This window comes from Rhinopithecus roxellana, chromosome 8 (genome assembly GCF_007565055.1).
Source record: "Rhinopithecus roxellana isolate Shanxi Qingling chromosome 8, ASM756505v1, whole genome shotgun sequence".
Taxonomy (NCBI): Eukaryota; Metazoa; Chordata; class Mammalia; order Primates; family Cercopithecidae; genus Rhinopithecus; species Rhinopithecus roxellana.
In genome coordinates, this window is record NC_044556.1 from 78,890,041 (window position 1) to 78,902,654 (window position 12,614).

Here is a 12,614-nt window from a genome sequence, read left to right on the forward strand (position 1 = left end):
AAAGGGGGCGCCGGCGCATCCTAGCCTCCCAGGCCGCGACAGCGCCCTTGGCGATGTCCACTTCCAACCCCGCCGTTTCATTCATAAGTTTCTGGCCTAGAGGCCCCGCCCGCTCCCCTGGGCCGAGAGCCCCATTTCCTGAACAGCAATTGGTGGACGGCAACAAAGCCTTAGCAACCGGCTCCTAGTGACCCGCAGGGTGCCTGGTAACTGGGGCTGCTGCGGAGAAAGGAGCCGGGCTGTCCCTTTAAGGGATGGCTGCGGAGTCCTGAAAGTGGAGGGGGCTGAGGGAGGGCGGGGAGGAAGGTCTGGGGGCGGACCCAGGGGGAGGAGGAGGAGGAAGAGTAACTGCTGAAAGGAGGTGGCGAAGGAGGAGCCGGAGCAGCTGCTGCCAGCCCGCGGGCACTGAAGTCCTGCCGGCTGCCGCTCGAGTAGCCACGGGCGCGATCGAGACCAGACGTCTCCTCCTCCATGATCACTTTGGAAGCCGGGGGAAGATATTGCCCTGCCGTGAGAGCTGGTCTGCGTTTCCCAGGCGCGGCGACTGCGGAGCAGCAGCTGCAGCAGCCAGGTCCAAATAGGAGCGGCCACAGCCAGGGGCGTGTGCGCCCCGCGCGGAGCGGGCTCGGGTTCCCCTCGGAATGTCCCCGGGGCGCCCAGCGCGCTGACCCCGAAGCCGCCTCCGCCTTCGGCGCCTGCTGCCTCCCTCGGCCAGGCTTGGTGTTCGGGACTGTGAGCTTCCTGGCTCCTGGGCAGTGGGGAAGCCCCCGGAGGCGAGTGACCTCAGCTGGCCACGACCCAGCCCTCCCCAGTGCGTATCTCGCTTAAGATGGCAGCGGAGTCAGGGGAACTAATCGGGGCTTGTGAGTTCATGAAAGGTGAGGAGCAGCCGCCCCGCATCTTCCAACGCTCTTTTGCCCCCAACTCTTCACTTCCCGCGCCACTGTCCCCACCTTCTCCTGAGGCTGCCAGTGTCCTGCAGCCGCTGCGCGCGCTCTCGTCCCCTCTCGGGACTCTCCTTTCTCCGAGGACCCCCTGCTTCCGGCTTCTCTTTCTTGTGTCCCTTGCTCCCTCTGCAGTTCCCTCGGATGGCTTCTCGGCCTCGTAATGGGACAGCACCGGCTTCTGCCCGGACTCCGGCACTCAGCAGCTCATGGGGAGCCTGCTCCGGTTGCTCACCGGTCGCCTTTACTTCACCATCGCAGACTTCGGTTTTCGGGACACCCCCAACTACACCCCCTAAGTCTCTCTCCCTTCCTCTTTTTCAAATCTCCGAAGCCGCATGGGGGAGGCTCACCTCTTTCTTCCCCTTCTCGCAGCTGCTGAGGTCTGGAGATTTGGGAACCAAACTTGCACCTCCAGTTCTGCGGGTACCCCCCTCTCCTGGCTACTCCGCTGGCCTGAAACAAGGGAAATGTGGGTGCTCTGCACTCCGCTGAGTTCCTCTGTCAGGTCTTCCTCATGCCTAACTGTTGTGCTCTTGAGTCTCTAGCTTTTTGGGAGAGATGAGGTTTCTGCAAGAATTCCACGTGTTGATGGGGTCTTTAAATTGGATCCTTCGTATGTTATCACCCCCCTTCACTTCCACTTCCCTACTTCTCATATGTTTTTTCTGTCTTTTAAACTTGTCTTTCAGATCGGTTATATTTTGCTACTTTAAGGAATAGACCAAAAAGCACAGTAAATACCCACTATTTCTCCATCGATGAGGAGCTGGTCTATGAAAAGTAAGTTTCTGTTTTGCTTTTTTTCTCTTGGCCATTCAGCTTGTTCTTTGACGAGGAAACACTTTGCACTTCTATTCATTTTCCCCCAGTGATTCGACTAACAATACCAATGTTTTAAGGCTCAGGTACGTGGGGAGAAGTTCAGGGAAAATTGATGGAATTGGAACCTTTCAACACCTCAGTTCTTTTAGACATCTATCTGTTTTAGTTCTTCCAGACATCTCTCTGTTTTAGTTCTTCCTACCACCACAGCAAACAGCAACTGGAGATTCCTAACACTCCTCAGAGTAGGACCAGGGAGACACACTATCATTGCCAGACTCTGTAATTGGCCTGGGAATCAGTCACTAAGTATTTATGGAGTGTCCGTAGGGTACAGGGCAGTGCATGTATTACAGGTGCTTGAGCTTTATAGTTTACAAAGCTTCTCTTCTGTCTCAGGATGTTTTTGTTTGTGCAGCTTTTTTTCAGAAAGTGGGACACATTAACTGCAGGGAGCTGTATCAGAGTCACATCTATGACTAACATTTTATCTGACATATTATTGATTTTTTAATTTGGGTACCCCAAACTTTTTGATATTATTTTCTTTGCTTCTGATGAAATGATGTAGCTGTCCTGATTTATTTTCTTTGACTACTTTGCTTCTGTGGGATTAGGATTTGAGAGTGTAAAATAAAAGTAGGGAACTGTTTCCTGTAAAAGACCACTAATCTACAGGAAAAAGATATCTTAATACTTTAGGTATAGCAAAACATTAATTGAACAGAGATAAATCTTTATTCAATATAAGTATCAGATAATAAGAAATAAGGCTGAATTGACTTGGTTATATACTTTTATGAAAAGAGCTGGTGTTTCAGAGGAGTCTAATATATTCTGTTTTAAATGTTTAAATTTTCTTTCTTGTTATCTTTACCAAATGTGCAGATAAATGAACATAGTTAAATGAATCATTATTAGCTTCCTTGGACTTGTGTTGTTAGAAAGGTTATTGGCAGTTCTGCCTAAGGATTTGTGGGTACTACCAGGTCTTCGAAGAGTGAGTGTTCTGGACCTTCAACAGCATATCTTTTATTTGGGGGAAAACAATCTTTGTCACTTCATCATAGAGGTTCTTGAAATTGAGGTCTGCAACGTTTCTCTTAGTGGTGCTGGGAGGAGGATGCTTCTTCAATGGCTAAAGTAAGAGTGGGAATGAAAGAGCCCTTTGCTGCTGCTCATGAATGCCCAGAGTTGCTGAGGCAAAGAGGTCTGAGTCTCTGGTGTCAGATTACAGCTCTGCTTCTAGACAGAATGGAGTTATGTGCGGCTGTGTACCTGGATGATGTCACTGCCAGCAGTGTTTATTGAGTGTTCACTCTGTTGTTGGGAATGTGCATTGTTGTGCCTGTGTTTTTGTGATTTTAGGGTTTGGGGGTCTCTCATGAGTCTGAGAGTGGGGATGGTGTATATGTCATTATGTTCAATTCTATAGTAACTCACATGCCAGAGGTTGTTAATATGTTAATATGTCATTGAATGAGCTCTAGCCATGGAGATCTGAGTCACTTCTCTTGGGATTGCTAGGTGATAGATCTAGCAGAAAATTAAGCCAACTAAACACTGCGTGATGGCTTTTTGATTTTAATATTGATAGATGAGGAAAATGTTTAATGTGATTTTCATGTTGGTATTTTGGGATAGGCCTACAAATCACATTTCTCTTATAGTCTACTGTTTTTCTGGTATTTTACAAGGAAAGACTTGCTGGAGAAACCATCCAATTTATATTGTGAGTTTGAATTGACATTTGAAATATGATGAGGACTCCAGCCTGAGCAGAGTGTGTACTTTTCTTAGTTTGAACTTACCCTTCTGTGCCACAGTAATGGCTGTGGCTCTGAAACCTCCAACTCCATCTTTTTTGTTACCCCGACATATTGCATGATGCTAGGTGATGCAGAGAATAAAACAATGTTGAATGCACATGTTACCTTCGAAGAGCTCCAAGCCTGTAGGGAAAATAACAGGACTGCAGTTTGAGGTATAGGAAAGATATCTGCCAAAAGAGAAGTACAATCTCTATGCCAGGAGAGGAATTCATAGGGGGGTGGGGGCACATCTGGTGGAGGGGTTCAGCAAAGGCTTCGTGGAAGAGTTAAGATTGACTTGAAGGATAGACAAGGTCTTATCAGGCAGAGATGTGAGAGGAGGGATCTTAGAAAACAGCAAGTGTGAGGAGGGGAGAGCCTTGGGACGTGTGTTCAGGGAACAGTAAGTCTTCCAGTTTTCCTGGTGTGTATTCAGGGAACATGTAGGGGATGGAGAATGTGAAGTTGAAAGGTTGGCTGGGGACAGACTGAATGTCAGGCTGAGAGACCTGCCGTTTCTTTGGTACACCATGGGACTCTTGAGGGATTTGGGGCAGCCATGGTATGACTTGATCTGTGCTAATTACAAATAATGGGAATCATTTATTGAGCATTTAAATGTATGCCATATACTGTTCTAGGTGCTCATAACTATTAATTCATTTTGTTTTCACAACAATTCTATGAGGCAGGCACTATTATCCTTATTGTACAAAAAAGGCATAGAGAGGCTGGGTCACTTGCCCAAGGTCACAGAAGTAAAAGTAGCATAGCTGGAGTTTGAAACCAAGTCATCTAGTTGCAGAGGACATATATCCTTCTCAAAAAATTAATACAGTAGCATCACTTAAGATGGGTTGTTGAGGAGATAAGAGCCCACTTAAAAAAATTCAGAGGGGATCAGGAATGGTGGCCCTCGCCTGTAATCACAGCAATTTGGGAGGCCGAGGTGGGTGGATCACGAGGCCAGGAATTCAAGACCAGCCTGGCCAATGTGGTGAAACCCCATCTCTACTAAAAATACAAAAATTAGCTGGGCATGGTGGCACATTCCTATAATCCCAGCAACTCCAGAGGCTGATGCAGAATTGCTTAAACCAGGACCTGGGAACCAGGACCCGGGAGGCGGAGGTTGCAGTGAGCTGAGATCGCACCACTGCACTCCAGCCTGGGCTACAGAGCAAGATTCTGTCTTAAAAAAAAAAAAAAAAAATTCAGGAGGAAGAAACAAGTACCTGGATTAGGATGGTAACAATGGTGATGGACAGAAGGGATCTTAAGCCATGTAACCTGGCAACACAGGAGGGTGGGGTGGAGGGGTGCTGAGGAAAAAGGGGAGTCAAAGAAGTCCTTAAGATGGCTTGGGTTGTGGTGAGCCTGCTGGAGCTCTTAACTGAAATAAGGAAGGAGGGTGGAATAATTGGCTTTGGTGGGAAGATCAGGCATTCCATTTTGGTCAGACTGAATTTAAGAAATTTAAGGGATATTTATGTCACTGTTAGATATCACGTATATTTGAGGTTCTTAAATTTGGTAATTTTCCCAAAGAGACAATAAAGCTGAGAGAATGATGCGATTTCTGGGAAGATAGAGAAGGCCTCAAGGTCTGTATTTCACAGGTAGGGCCAGGATGAGAGGAGCAAGGGAAGGTGGAAGTATGCAACAAAGAGGTGGACAAACACTGAAGGGGAGAGGAGAAAGGGAGAAGGACTGACTCCATCTCGTCAGCTCCATGTTGGGGAAGTATAGAATGAGAGAGACTGCAAAGCCCCTAGAAGGACCTCTAGTAACCTGGGCTCTGTCTGGAGGATGTCCTACGGCGAGAAAGATCTTGACTGTCACATCATAATATGCATGTCTCTGAGGAGAGGAATATATTTATATTCATTATCACACAGGACTTTGTACTGTGTAATTATTTGCTGAATGTTTAAATTAAATGCTGCTTTTCCAGCTGGGTGTGCTTGTAGTCCCAGCTACTCTTGAGGCTGAGGTGACAGGATTGCTTGAGGCCCGCAGTTGAACTGAAAAGCCAGCCTGCCAGCCTGAGCAACATAGTGAGACCCCATCTCTTAAAAAAAAAAAAAAAAAAAAAAAAAAAAAGAAATGCTGCTTTTCTGGCTAAATTATCACCTTAGAAGCGATTGTTTTTGAATCGGGAAGTAGACTCTTTAAATATTAGGCTGTGGATATTTTGGGCACAGCTGTGTTTTGTGCAGATGTTTCTTTAGTTATGAAAGGAGGACAGCATTCCATGATGAAATGTCAACCTTCTGAGATGCTGGTGGAGAAAATTTAATGAGGTGGCCTCACGAGGTAGGGGTATTAAGAGTGAACGTTTGAATTATCTGCTTGATTTTTTAAAACAGAACTTATTACTATAAATGCCTGAGCAGATTTAATAAAATGAGGATGATAAGAAATCATACTTTGTCCTTGGGTTATGATTTCACAGGTCAGAGTTAAAATCAGAGTATAGGCTAACACACTAGTGGTACAAAAATAACTCCACAAAAAGGGAGCCTTTCAAAGAAGATTTATCTGCATTTGATTAAACTACAAATAACACACAACTCCCTGGAAAGGCTTGTTCTTTGGTATTGGAATTGGGCCTCGTAATCCAAATAGACACTTACTTTTTTAAATTTTTTTAAATTATACTTTAAGTTCTAGGGTACATGTGCACAATGTGCAGGTTTGTTACGTATGTATACATGTGCCATGTTGGTGTGTGCTGTACCCATTAACTCGTCGTTTATATTAGGTATATCTCCTAATGCTATCCCTTCCCCCTCCCCCCACCCCACAACAGGCCCCGGTGTGTGTGATGTTCGCCTTCCTGTGTCCAAGTGTTCTCATTGTTCAATTCCCACCTATGAGTGAGAACATGCGGTATTTGGTTTTCTGTCCTTGTGATAGTTTGCTGAGAATGATGGTTTCCAGCTTCATCCACGTCCCTACAAAGGACATGAACTCATCATTTTTTATGGCTGCATAGTATTCCATGGTGTATATGTGCCACATTTTCTTAATCCAGTCTATCATTGGTGGACATTTGGGTTGATTCCAAGTCTTTGCTATTGTGAATAGGGCCGCAATAAACATACGTGTGCATGTCAACACTTACTTTTACTAACTTGGCTCACTTTTTGTGTGGCCAAAAAGTTAGTGAAATCAAATACATTAATTGTTATGACATCTGTGTGCCCCTCCTAGTGCTGGTCATGGGTATAGGGTTGGATGTTAATGGCATAGAAAGCTAGTTTGCTGGGAAGGATAGTGTATAGGGTCTTCATTTTCAGCCTGTCCATTGTCATTTCTTCTCTTTTTGAGTTGTGAAGGAAAGGTATTGAAAATACAGGAAAGAGCTCTTTAGGGAGAAACTCTAGGGACTGAATTTTAAGCAGTTTCTGAAGTGACTTAAAGGATTTCACCAAATGTTTTAGCATGTTAAGAATGAGCAGCCTCTAATGAGAAATAATTAGCTAAATGGAAGATTTAAATAATTTAAAACATTCAATTTTCATTTAAACTTAATTAAAGCAGCCTGATATTAATGTATCCAGGAAGTTTTGGATAAATAATTTATAGAAAAATGATTTCTTTTATCTTGTCTATAGCATAGTTTTGAGTTAAAATGTGAACATAGAACATTTTTGAGAGAAGTATGGAAAAACTACTGTTGCCTAGAAATATTTGTGGGAATGAGTATTTAGGTTAGAGGCAGGTCAGGAGAAACCTTTTTGGTTTTTAAATTTTTATTTCAAATTAAATGTGTAGCAAGTAGGATAATTTAATGGAAGTTTGAATGCCACTTAAGCATATACACACATACACATATATATGATCTTATAGAGTCTTACGGTCATCATTTAGAACCTCAGTTCTCATTATAAATTATTATGATGTAGACAGAAGAGGAGATTTGGTTGAATCTCGAGACAAATTTCATTGTGGGAATAATAATAATAAAGCCATAGCAGCAACAGCAGCAACAGCAGCAACAGCAGCAGCAGCAGCAGCAGCAGCAGCAGCAGCAGCAGCAGCAGCTAACACGTATAGCCTTGTGCCAGGCAGTGTTCTAAGTGGTTTACACACATTAACTCAATCCTCAGAACAAGCCTAGGAGTTAGATGCTGTTATTATCACTACTTAACAAAGGAGGAAACAGAGGCCCAGAAAAGGAAGTATATTGCCTAAGGTCACTGAGGTGGTAAGGCAGAGCAGGGATGTAAGCCAGAGGCAGTCCGCCCTGGAGTCCAGGCATTTCCCAGTTGGCCTGAGACTGAGGCCAATGGGGAGGGTATGGGACACCTTTGCCCCTTCCTGACAGACTTGATCCCTCTAACTTGGGTGGTGACAGCTCTTGGGGGAAATGTGCCACTGACAGTATATGCACAAACTATGACCAGCTCCTATCTGGTAATGTGTGGTGGTAATTTAAAAATTTTTCTTTGTAATTTCACTTTTGGGGGGTGTAATTTTGCCTTTTTTTTTTTTTTTTTTTTTCCTATCAGTGCACTACCAAAAAGAAAGAGAGGAAAGAAATTGAGTTAATAGTAGGACATGTGAAAACGAAAGAAGCCCAGTTTTTATAAGCCTAAGATAACTGCTTTTGTAGACTCTCTGGTGAAATGTTCTGGCTGCTTACCTGGTGTAACTTAACGTGAATTTTTTTTTTTTTTTTTTATGGTATTCTCCAAAAAAACCCTCAGAAAACTGTTTAGTTTTTAAAAGATGGTAGTTTATAGTTTCTTCCCCCCTTTTTCTTCTCTTCATCCAAACCTTGGAAAAGTAAAATTGTTCAGGGCTGCTTTTTTTCACCTTCTTTTTTTTTTTTGAGTTGGAGTCTCGCTCTGTTGCCCAGGCTGGAGTGCAGTGGTGTGATCTCGGCTCACTACAACCTCCGCCTCCTGGGTTCAACCGATCCTCGTGCCTCAGCTTCCTGAGTAGCTGGGATTACAGGCACGCATGACCACACCCAGCTATTTTTTTTTTTTTTTTTTTTGTATTTTTAGAAGAGATGGGGTTTCACCATGTTGGCCAGGATAGTCTTGATCTCCTGACCTCATGAACTGCCTGCCTCAGCCTCCCAAAGTGCTGGGATTACGGGCGTGAACCACCGTGCCTAGCCTTTTTCACCTTCTGTTTTGAACATATGACAGCCAATGTTATCATGTAGTATATGTTAAGAGGAAGTAGATATATCTGTGTACATTCACAGTTAGTTCTTTTTTTTTTTTTTTTTGAGACAGTCTTGCTCTGTCACCCAGGCTGGGGTGCAGTGGGGCAATCTCGGCTCACTGCAACCTCCACCTCCTGGGTTCAAGCGATTCATCCACCTCAGCCTCCCAGATAGCTGGGATTATGGGTGCATGCCACCATGCCTCGCTAATTTTTGTATTTTTTGTAGAGACAGGGTTTCACCATGTGGGCCAGGCTGGTCTTGAACTCCTGGCCTTAAATGATCTGCCTGCCGCGGCCTCCCAAAATGCTGGGATTACAGGCATGAGCCACCGCGCCTGGCCCACAGTTCTTAATTCTGTAATCCAGGGGAATCAAATTTACCTTCTAGATACTGACTTATTTAAATATCTGCTGTTTCGACCTCTTAGGCATTCGGTGTAGAGTTGCTCTCTAATCTTCATAATGATAAATTATTACTCCATTCTTTCAGTTTGCTTGAGATAAGGCTGTGAAAACATGAAATTTAGCCAAGGTGCTAAGGCGAGTTATCTTAACAGGGGTAGTCGTAATCATGCAGCCTGAGAGAGAGCTCCAAGTGGGCTGCAGGAGATCCCAGTGGGGAGCTGTCAGCCTTCCAAGTTCTTTCTGGCCAGGTCACCACAGGGCGGCTTCATTATTTTGTTTGAAGTAGATTCCTAAGACATCAGATGTTCTCATTTGTAAGTTCATAAACACATTCCCAAGCCAGAAGTAAATGACTTTTACTTAGCCACAGCTCAGTACACCTTTGTGCTTAAAAACAAAAACAAAAACAAAAACAAAAACACCAAAAAACAAAAACAAGAACAAAAACCTGAAAAACAAAAACACAAAAAAGCCTTACAAAACTCTTGACACATTTTTATGGGAAGTGAAAAGCATAACTTAAAATTTCATAAGTGGTTGAAAATTGCTATACAAGAAACTTAGTATTTAGATGGGATAGATTTTGATGCAGAACACTGCGCTAATGCTTTGGAGATTTGTATATGTAAAGAATGAAGTGGAAACACATACAGTACAGGATAATACATGACCAAAACTGCAAATGTATGTGTTAGGAGTTCAAGAAAGGAAGAGATTATTGCTACCCAGGGTGATAAGAACTGAGCTAGTTTTTGAAGGGTGTATAATAGCAAAGAGTACATTTTATGATCTCTCTGAAGACCAGTACTACCTGTTTTTGCTCACCATTATGTCCCAACACCTAGCACTGTGCCTGGCGTAGATATGGGGCTCTAGTAATTTTAGTTGAATGAATGAATGAGTGAGTGAGTGAATGAGGAAGAAAGGAAAGAAAAAGATTTCAGGCAGAGTCCGGAGAAAAGGCACAAGAAGTGTTTGGGAATAGCAAGATTCTATTAGAGGAGGTGTAATAATATTTGAGTGGAGAGGAGTGACAGGTCACAGCAGCAGTCACTTAGTTGGGGACTGGATTGTGGAAAACTGTTTGGATGTCAGTAAGTTGTGCTTGCTTGTAAATGGCAGAGAGTGACCAGGGCTCTACTTTAGGACGAGTGCTGCCATCGCTCGAAGGTGGGGTCAGTTAGGCTATGGCAGAATTGGATTAGGGTTGTAGCAGTGGGGAACAGAAAGGCCAGATGGGGAGAGGCTAGAAAGAACCGACTGACTGGATTTGGGACTGACCAGATGAGGGTAGGGAGGAGGAAGCAAAGTTCAATTCAAAGTTTCTGGCTTGGGTGACTGGGAGAGAGTGAACCTTTAAATAAGGGAGGTATGTAAATCAGAAGGAAACTGCCTTTTTGCTATTCTGTTTTGCTTTGAGGATTGGAGATAGGAAGTAAAAAGGGGATCATTATAATGGAGTCTTTGTCTTTTGTGATCTTTAAGCAGAAAATAGACCGTGCCTGTCCTGGATATTTAAAATGTGGGGAGGTAAGTGGCACAACTGATCTCAAGTTCCTTTCTGGCTTTGTGATTTGAGCTGAATTTTTTATACTTAATTGTGAAATTTATTGTGTCTTAGAGAGATTTTTTTTTTAAATTTTTCAAAGAATATTGCTTTTCTACAATGAAGAAATTCAAAGCTACAGTGCTATAAATTTTTAATTGGCATAATTTTGTATATGCAGTTTTAAATGCTAATATTTTTAAATCATACATGAGCATTGTAAACCAATGCCATTTTTCAAAATCACCATAAATGTCTCTATATTAATAAGATTTCAGGGAAAGGATATACCATACTGTATTGAACATTTTCCTCTCTTTGGTCATTTTGGTTGTTTCATTTAACTTAAAATGTCTTGTCATTTTAAGTTGTTCCAATTCACATTACTGAGGCAAAGTAGAGCTGTGAATAATTCTTTTTAAAGCTTTAGTTTCAATTTACTTAAAAAAAAGTGGTTTGTTTTAATCAACGAAATACTTCCAGAAGCACTAAAGAATTTTATGTAGATTGAGAGTCATCAAAAATATTGCTCTATTTATTCAAAATATGTGGCATTCCCATATCTCACCCAGGAAGATTAACAATAGGGACACGTGAGTGGGTTAAGGAGCAGAAAGTTTACTAGGCAGAAGAAAGGAGAGAGGAGAGCAGCTCTCTCTCTCTCGTGAGACAGAGGAGTCCAAAAGGGAAAGACGGGTCTGCAGCTGACCGCAACAGGTTTTATAGTCTGGCTTGGGCAAGCGGTGTCTGATTTACATAGGGCCCATAGATTGGTTCAACCAGGTGTGACGTTTACGTAGTGGGCGGGGAAGGTTGGTCACCCCACCCCAATCTCATTATGCAAGTGGACTTTCCACTCGGCCAGTGCCATCTTGTCTGCTGCTCACTGTACATGTGGCTGGCAAAAAGAGAAGATGGAGCTGCCATTTTGAACATGCTTAGTCCCAGATAGTAATATTCCTACTGGCACAACTGCCGACATTCACCTGTGCAAGTTTCCAGCTTGCTTGTTTACGTGCAGCTCTATTTTATAGGCTGCTCTTTGTTAGAAGAGAAAATGATTTTACGTCTGCTTTTCATTAAAAGGAAAACCTTACTGAGGTCTCCCGTACCCTCACTACCTGCCTGAGTAATTTCTTTTTAACTCCTATATCAAAAACATCTGGTAAATCATCACAATTATTTGTTTTTGACAGTGAATTCCTTTATAAGAAATACTTTGTGTAAACTGTAAATTTGAATAAGATATCTCCTTTGTTGTTAATTTAATTTTTTGGTCTTAAATATGTTCATATCCCAGTGACAAATTGAAGAATTTGCCAGTTTAGACTTTTTTTTTTTTTTTAATAAAATTTAGTTTTCTTTTGGGAACCGGAAAAGGTAGTTTATTTCAAATTTGGTCCCCATGATTGATGTACTTTAATACATTTGTTCAGTTTTGTGTGTCTGGAAATGTGGCATTTCAGTGAGACAACTTCTACAGAGAATTGGAAAATTACATTCTGAAATACCAAAGTTTTATACTTTAAATAATTTATGGAAACCCTTCTAAAATGAATATACATTTCTACCTTCTTAAGGAATTTTACTGGCCAGGCCCAGTGGCTCACGCCTGTAATTCCACGCTTTAGGAGGCCAAGGTGGGCAGATCGCTTGAGCAACATGCTGAAACCCTGCCTCTACAAAAAATACAAAAATTAGCCAGGCATGTTCCACATGCCTGTAGTCCCAGCTCCTCTGGAGGCTGAGGTGGGAGGATCACTTGAGCTCAGGGGGTCGAGGCTTCAGTGAGCCATGAGCGTGCCACTGCACTCAGCCTGGGTGACAGATCAAGACCCTGTCACACACACAAAATAATTTATTGATCGCAATTTACTTTTTTTCGGTCATACACAG

At 42.9% G+C, this 12,614-nt stretch overlaps 1 protein-coding gene across 6 annotated transcripts in view; it reads left to right on the forward strand.

The window, feature by feature from the left end:
• The first annotated feature begins 341 nt into the window (after positions 1-341).
• The window catches only part of CDC14A (cell division cycle 14A), a 171,267-nt gene continuing 158,994 nt past the window's right edge, over positions 342-12,614 (forward strand). For 4 of the 6 annotated variants that reach the window (XM_010377242.2, XM_030935849.1, XM_010377241.1 and 1 more), the window contains exons 1-2: positions 342-878; positions 1,637-1,727. In XM_010377242.2, the coding sequence (XP_010375544.1) occupies positions 830-878; positions 1,637-1,727 (140 nt within the window). In that variant the 5' untranslated portion in view covers positions 342-829. Of the gene's footprint in view, positions 879-1,636; positions 1,728-12,614 lie in introns of those variants that run through there. The other 2 variants (XM_030935847.1, XM_030935846.1) reach the window with 2 other exon arrangements.